This window comes from Lissotriton vulgaris, chromosome 10 (genome assembly GCF_964263255.1).
Source record: "Lissotriton vulgaris chromosome 10, aLisVul1.2, whole genome shotgun sequence".
Classification (NCBI taxonomy): domain Eukaryota; kingdom Metazoa; phylum Chordata; class Amphibia; order Caudata; family Salamandridae; genus Lissotriton; species Lissotriton vulgaris.
Genome location: NC_141698.1, coordinates 69,788,261 through 69,796,667, shown reverse-complemented (window position 1 = coordinate 69,796,667; position 8,407 = coordinate 69,788,261). Strand labels below are relative to the sequence as shown.

Here is an 8,407-nt window from a genome sequence, read left to right as displayed (position 1 = left end):
GGCTGATAGCCAGAAACCGGTCCTTGGATGCTTGATTCCGGTCTGGGAAAGACATGGCTTGGTAGTTCGAGCTGGACTGTTCCCATGAGGCACAGGGTCAAGGCCGATTTGCATATAGCCATTGTCTGACCTAGGGGGGTGTGGAGTGCAATAAAACGATGAATTTAGGCCCAGATCTTTGTACTGGGATGAATGTAAGACATTGTTCTGCATTCTGTCCATCAACTGTGTTTTTTGCAATTTTCACCCCGAGTGAGCTGGGTATGCTCAGACTTGAGTCCCAGGCTCTCCACATCACTGGAGTCAAGCTATCCAGGCTGAAGAAGGCTGATAGCCAGAAACCGGTCCTTGGATGCTTGATTCCGGTCTGGGAAAGACATGGCTTGGTAGTTCGGGCTGGACTGTTCCCATGAGGCACATGGTCAAGGCTGATTTGCATATAGCCATTGTCCGACCTAGGGTGGTGTGGGGTGCAAGAAAACGATGGATTTAGGCCCAGATCTTTGTACTGGGGTGAATGTAAGACATTGTTCTGCATTCTGTCCATCAACTGTGTTTTTTGCAATTTTCACCCCGAGTGGGCTGGGTATGCTCAGGCGTGAGTCCCAGGCTCTCCACATCACTGGAGTCAAGCTATCCAGGCTGAAGAAGGCTGATAGCCGAAACCGGTCCTTGGATGCTTGATTCCGGTCTGGGAAAGACATGGCTTGGTAGTTCGGGCTGGACTGTTCCCATGAGGCATAGGGTCAAGGCTGATTTGCATATAGCCATTGTCTGACCTAGGGTGGTGTGGAGTGCAAAAAAACGATGGATTTAGGCCCAGATCTTTGTACTGGGGTGAATGTAAGACATTGTTCTGCATTCTGTCCATCAACTGTGTTTTTTGCAATTTTCACCCGAGTGGGCTGGGTATACTCAGACGTGAGTCCCAGGCTCTCCACATCACTGGAGTCAAGCTATCCAGGCTGAAGAAGGCTGATAGCCAGAAACCGGTCCTTGGATGCTTGATTCCGGTCTGGGAAAGACATGGCTTGGTAGGTCGAGCTGGACTGTTCCCATGAGGCACAGTGTCAAGGCTGATTTGCATATAGCCATTGTCTGACCTAGGGGGGTGTGGAGTGCAAAAAAACGATGGATTTAGGCCCAGATCGTTGTACTGGGGTGAATGTAAGACATTGTTATGAATTCTGTCCATCAACTGTGTTTTTTGCAATTTTCACCCCGAGTGGGCTGGGTACGCTCAGACGTGAGTCCCACGCTCTCCACATCATTGGAGTCAAGCTATCCAGGCTGAAGAAGGCTGATAGCCAGAAACCGGTCCTTGGATGCTTGATTCCGGTCTGGGAAAGACATGGCTTGGTAGTTCGGGCTGGACTGTTCCCATGAGGCACAGGGTGAAGGCTGATTTGCATATAGCCATTGTCTGACCTAGGGTGGTGTGGAGTGCAAAAAAACGATGGATTTAGGCCCAGATCTTTGTACTGGGGTGAATGTAAGACATTGTTATGCATTCTGTCCATCAACTGTATTTTTTGCAATTTTCACCCCGAGTGGGCTGGGTATGCTCAGATGTGAGACCCAGGCTCTCCACATCACTGGAGTCAAGCTATCCAGGCTGAAGAAGGCTGATAGCCAGAAACCGGTCCTTGGATGCTTGATTCCGGTCTGGGAAAGACATGGCTTGGTAGTTCGAGCTGGACTGTTCCCATGAGGCACAGGGTCAAGGCTGATTTGCATATAGCCATTGTCTGACCTAGGGGGGTGTGGAGTGCAATAAAACGATGGATTTAGGCCCAGATCTTTGTACTGGGATGAATGTAAGACATTGTTCTGCATTCTGTCCATCAACTGTGTTTTTTGCAATTTTCACCCCGAGTGAGCTGGGTATGCTCAGACTTGAGTCCCAGGCTCTCCACATCACTGGAGTCAAGCTATCCAGGCTGAAGAAGGCTGATAGCCAGAAACCGGTCCTTGGATGCGTGATTCCGGTCTGGGAAAGACATGGCTTGGTAGTTCGGGCTGGACTGTTCCCATGAGGCACATGGTCAAGGCTGATTTGCATATAGCCATTGTCCGACCTAGGGTGGTGTGGGGTGCACGAAAACGATGGATTTAGGCCCAGATCTTTGTACTGGGGTGAATGTAAGACATTGTTCTGCATTCTGTCCATCAACTGTGTTTTTTGCAATTTTCACCCCGAGTGGGCTGGGTATGCTCAGACGTGAGTCCCAGGCTCTCCACATCACTGGAGTCAAGCTATCCAGGCTGAAGAAGGCTGATAGCTGAAACCGGTCCTTGGATGCTTGATTCCGGTCTGGGAAAGACATGGCTTGGTAGTTCGGGTTGGACTGTTCCCATGAGGCACAGGGTCAAGGCTGATTTGCATATAGCCATTGTCTGACCTAGGGTGGTGTGGAGTGCAAAAAAACGATGGATTTAGGCCCAGATCTTTGTACTGGGGTGAATGTAAGACATTGTTCTGCATTCTGTCCATCAACTGTGTTTTTTGCAATTTTCACCCCGAGTGGGCTGGGTATACTCGGACGTGAGTCCCAGGCTCTCCACATCACTGGAGTCAAGCTATCCAGGCTGAAGAAGGCTGATAGCCAGAAACCGGTCCTTGGATGCTTGATTCCGGTCTGGGAAAGACATTGCTTGGTAGTTCGAGCTGGACTGTTCCCATGAGGCACAGGGTCAAGGCTGATTAGCATATAGCCATTGTCTGACCTAGGGGGGGGGTGGAGTGCAAAAAAACGATGGATTTAGGCCCAGATCTTTGTACTGGGGTGAATGTAAGACATTGTTATGCATTCTGTCCATCAACTGTGTTTTTTGCAATTTTCACCCCGAGTGGGCTGGGTACGCTCAGACGTGAGTCCCACGCTCTCCACATCATTGGAGTCAAGCTATCCAGGCTGAAGAAGGCTGATAGCCAGAAACCGGTTCTTGGATGCTTGATTCCCCAATGGTCTGTGGTGGGAGCATAGATACTGAGCACAGCCAAGTCACGGCCAGCAAGCCTAACCAGTGCCACCACATACCTCCCAGCCGGGTTCACTAATTCCCCAGTTTTCTGAATAGGAACCCCAGGGCCTATCAGCAGAAGAACTCCCCTTGCAAAAGCAGAGTATGTGAAAGCTCAGGTCTGACACCACCAGCGTTTGTGGAGTGCCAGCCCCAGAGACGCTGTTAGATTGGTCTCATGCAGATGGGTAATATGAACCCCTACCTCATGAGATAGGTATACATTTTGTAATCTTTTAGGAATATTAAGCCTGCCGACTTTCCAGGATATAAACTTATATGTCATGGAGGCAGCCATAGTTGGACAAAATACAGGGAGCCCAGCAGCCAGGCAGGGGACCCAGCCCAACCCAAGGCCTCAAATGCCTAGGAACAGGGCTCACATCAGAAAGCATGGCCAACCCCCAACCCCAGTACAAGAAGGAAACATCCCTCCATCCGAACCAGTAGGTTAACAACAAGCACACATGCAGAGAGCACACATGTAACAGCTGTAAGGGGGTACCCCAACAGGGGCGCCTCCCAACGTCACAGCACACCATCCAGATAGAAGCAGGTAAGTCAGTTATACACCCAAATAGCCTGACTCACATTCAAAGTTGAGGTGGCCACATTCCACCCGTAGTCCCCCAACACACCTCCACTCACTGCAGTAGCAACCAATTCCACTTAGAAAAGATCGTCAGCAGTACGGGTCGTAATCTGTGGCAAGACATCATCCGAGTCCTGTGTGGATATCGAGGCTCGGTCAGAGTCTGCGTGTTTCGGTTCTACTTCGGTCTCCTACCCGGTACAGAAAGATCACCCCACCACACTCAGTGTCACCACCACCGCTACTGCTCTCATTTGCTCATGAAGGGCCTTGGTCCTAGAAGGGCCTGCCTTCTGAGTGGCCTCAGGGAGGATTTATGACAAGTAGTACTGGGAATATTGGCTGAATGTGGATGGCGGTAAATCCAATCCCATAGCTCCTGTGTCGATGTAAAGAACTGCACCCCATCACCAGTGACAACTCACATTTTCACTTGGAAAAGCATTGCATATTGGACTCCCAGCTGGAGGAGGCACTTTTTAGCGTCCAGAAAAGTGGGTCTCTGCTTCCTTACATCTCTAATAAAGTCTGGGAATATCATTATCTTGTGGTTGTCAACCATCAGGTCCTCCCTCAATCTAGCACGTCTCAAAATATGATCACAGTCCTTGTAAAGTAGCAGCTGGGCTACCACGGGCCTGAGGGCTGCCCCAGGCAGCGGGGAGGGGGGGGGGGCAGGACATGGTGTGCCCGCTGTAACACAAAAAAGATCTAAAGACCCTCCTGAGCTACCTCAGTTTTCAAACACGTCTCATAGAAGGAACACATATCGGGCCCCACAGCCTGTTCTGGCAGGCCTATCACCCTTATGTTGTTTTTCCTGGCCCTGTTTTCAGCGTCTTCAGTCCTAAGATCCAGAGTCTTAAGTCTCCCCTCCGTGCCTGCTATGCACCCTCGCAGTGATTCCAACTCCGGTGACATGTCTCCCAAGGTATTTTCATTGGTCACGACTCGCGGCCATTGGTCAGCTTGTAGAATCCCCAGATCTGCCACCATGGTATCTATTTTCAGTTCAAGGGTCTCCCGTGAGTCTGTGATTGCTTGCAAGATAGCCTCCAGTGCGGCCCAATGGTGTTCCCAGCTGGGACTGATATAGCCTGGCTGCCTTTGCCAGCATCCCTAATTACAGGTGTAGTGGGTCAACGGAGGACTGCCAAATCAATTTTTTTACGATTTGCCCATATTGCAGACTTCCAGTGGCAACAGTGAGCCCTCCATAGGAATCACCAAATGTTTCACTAGTAAGGCACCAGGTTGGTCAATCCTCCCCCAGTCACCGGAAGGGTGTGTCCACCAGCACCACCACCCACAGGAGCCCAGACAGCAGTCAGGGGGGGCTCTGGAGGTACGTCTCCACTGCTCCCTGCACACATCCATCCACTAGGGACCATAGGACCACCAACCCTCCTTCTGAAGCTCAGCACTGGGAGAATTAAAGCTGGGGCCATCCATCAACTTCAACTGCCACTCAGTCTTTGGGCCTCCGTCATCTTGCAGGCCCCAGAATCACCCCAGCAAGACCTACCTTACCAGTAGTCCAGCGCTCACCTCCAACGCTTAACATGCATGTCAACGTTTTATGACACGGAAGTGGGAGATTTTGAAACAGAAATCGGGAGAAAGTAATTTCCCCATTGACTTCATTTTGAAGAAGAGGCTATTTCAGGCGGGAGTCAGCTAAAATAAAGCAATTTTTGGCTTAAAAAATCAGGTGTCCCCCACCTGAATCGGGTCTACTCTATTGGCAAGAATGCAGTTCTGCAGGCACTAGGGCTTCTCGCAGCCACCTCCAATACGGCCACAGTGGTCTGCAGCAGCCCTGTCAATCGGGGAATTCGCTGATCCCCACCAGAACCCAAGTCAAGTGCGGGGCAGCGGCCGCCCACAAATGCGCAGCCAGAGCAGCTCCCATCAGGCCACCAAAATCACCCATCAAAGTTATGCTGTCGCCATCTTGCGAGGCGGCGGCATGGCGTTGCAGGGGTCTGTCCACTGGTTCTGAGTCACTGCCCAGAGGCCAACCTGGGCAGCAGCTCGAGGTGGCAAGTGTGGGTTAAGGATTTCCCCCACCTTATAGCAGGCTAATCTCAGTAGCGGCTGCTCCTGGCAAGCAGCTTCGGGGAAGGGGGAAGTGGGGGAGGAGGGTGGGTTTAAAAAACAAAAAACACTTACCTGCCGTCCCGCCTCCTGGCCGGCTGCTGCCGCCTCTCCTGCGTTCTCTTCCTGGCTTCTTCTCTACAAAGGAAGCAGGAAGCACTCCCAGCCTCCCGATAGCAAATCACAAAACTGCAATGCCGTAGCAGGTGGGGTGACATGCAGTGGGTCATGATTCTTCTGGTCGATTATTATTCATGGTGGCTTCAGGTGTGTTTTACCATGAGTCTTGCCGCCAGGTCAGGAACAAAGTTCATGGAAGAGATTTTCAAAATGAGGGTTTGCACAGTGTGACCTTGATGAGTAATTAAGCTCAGTTAGCCATTAATGAAATTAAAGCATTTTGCCTAAGAATGGAATCCAGCACCATAAGTCATTCTTCTATCATCCAGAAACCAATGCCATGGTGGAGCGATTGAACAGAACCAAAATGACTGTGAGAGGACCATGGCCTCAACAGGAAAAGAGTAGAAGACAGACTTTGGGAGCATTTTGGGAGAGGAAATCCATTGAGGGTGTTGCAAGAGAGGAATCTGAACACAAGGCTGAGCTGCAGATGGATTCAGAGAAGGAGGAGTTTCCTGGTCAACCATAGGATAGGTGGCGATGAGATAGTGTAATGGGAAACATATATTGGATCAGAAAAATAGAGGGGGGAGAGAGAGAGAGAGCAAGAGAGAGAGAGAGTGTGTATGGGTTTTTTCCTGGCATGTTGTGAGTTCAGTTACTTTCTATCCTCTATTTGAGAATAAAGTTACGTTGGATACATTGTGCACCCAACACTCAAACACAGCAACCAAACTATTCTTTTGATGGAAAAAACTGGAGAGAAGGGTGATAGTAACACATATTACTTTTCTGCACACACCCACATAATCTTTATGAGTGTGCGAAATGGCACCTCTACCATCGTAAGGAGACAAAACTGTATCATTTAAATTATGATCCAATCAAAGTCTTCCATTTTTGCAGACTAATTCGCCTGAAAAAAAGTCAATTTGAGCTCATCTTCTTTTTCAGTAACTGTTATGGAGGGAAAAAATAATGTAAAATTAAAAGCGGATTACTTTTCGCCCCTAAAATCCAGTTTTCTACATTATGTGTCCTCTTAATAAAAAAAACAGTTTTGAAATTGTCATGAAATTTGTAAAACTTTTCCTAGAGTCCTACGAAAATCACTGAACAGAAATTTCACTCTTTCATACGCTCCTACAATTTTTTCGTAATGCAGGCGTAGCTAGATGTGCCAGTCACTGCTTGGGACACCCGGCGGGCGAATGAAAGAGTGGGGCAGTGGCGATTCTCCGGCAACGGCCGCCCCGCACAGACTCAGGTAAGAGCACCCCCAAAACCTGGGCACCCCCACCCCCTCCCCCGCTCCCACCTTGCTACATCGCTGTGGGAAGGTCAATGAAGACTTTACAAAGACTGTATTAATTTACATATGTCTTTATTTTAAAATGTGAAGTAAACATTCCACTGGCATTGAGGCATGCGTGGAGCCCCATAAAGGCGATCATGGATCCAATCCTGGAGGACACTATAATTCTTCTTGGGGTTCCAGTTTTTCCAAGAGCCCAGCATGCTTCTTCTGTGGACCCTAAAAAGCACAAGAAATGTGTTAATCTTGCTACTTGAAAACCTTTTCAGCAAAACTACATTCAAGCCATCATTAAGAGTTAGCCAGATTATGGTACAGGGACACTAGGGTGGTGTGTTTAGAGAGTGATTGGGGCGAGCACTATATGTCCTCCAACGCCCTGCGCTCCTTCAAGGTTTAGGAGACAGTGTGTGCCCCTGTCTACAGCCGCTGCCACTCCTTGGAGCAGTTTTATCGGTGCCTGGCTGTACGTGGTGAAACCAGACTGGTGAGACTAGCGTCCTGTGCCCAGGTCCAGCATTTGAAGACCATGTATTTCTAGGTCGGAAACACTGAGGTTCTTGAAATGACCTGCAGTGGAATACTCTCAACATGCCACCATTTTTAGTAAGTATCTATGACCAACATCGTGAACGTCTTGGGAAACAGTCCAAATTTTCCCTACCCCAGACTTTTGAAGATATTGGTAGGTACCGTTAACTTCGGGGTGGGGGAAAAACCAGTTCCTTACGGGTAGAACTCTGAGGGTCCTCTAAGAAATGAGGAACTAGTGAAGAATCATTCATTTTGGCTCCAGATCCCACACTAACTTGAAAATCTATTAGGATAGGGAGTTTGGAGAATATCTTTCAATACCACGCCGAAAAAACAGGAGATTATCTTTCAATACCACGCCGAAACGCATCCGTGATGGTGCACTGGAGACATTGAAATACTTCTTCCACCTATAACGTACGTGTCCAGGTGTGATCTATCACTTTTTGGGCAAATTCATTTTTTATTTTCATATCTATTGCATTGAAAAGAAGGAAATTTTGCAGCCTAACATTAGAAAAGATAGACATTTTGTGTCAGCGAGGGCAGAGATTCCCTCCGAAAATAGCGCAGAAAACTAAAAAAAACCACCCAATTTACACAATGACCTGAAAAAATGTAGGCAATGTGTAGTCTGAATTTTATTGCACCGAGAAGGAATTCTCGCACTGCAATTGCCATAATAAATATTAATGCAAAACAAGATTTAAAATGCTCCAGAA

The 8,407-nt window shown here is 48.6% G+C and overlaps 1 protein-coding gene across 1 annotated transcript in view; it reads right to left on the bottom strand.

Annotated features, from left to right (window-relative positions):
• Nucleotides 1-7,203: 7,203 nt before the first annotated feature.
• Nucleotides 7,204-8,407, bottom strand: part of RPL3L (ribosomal protein L3 like) — an 88,390-nt gene continuing 87,186 nt past the window's right edge. Inside the window, exon 10 of the mRNA XM_086940514.1 lies at nt 7,204-7,370. Coding sequence (XP_086796640.1) covers nt 7,311-7,370 — 60 coding nt within the window. The 3' untranslated portion in view covers nt 7,204-7,310. The remainder of the gene's footprint in view (nt 7,371-8,407) is intronic.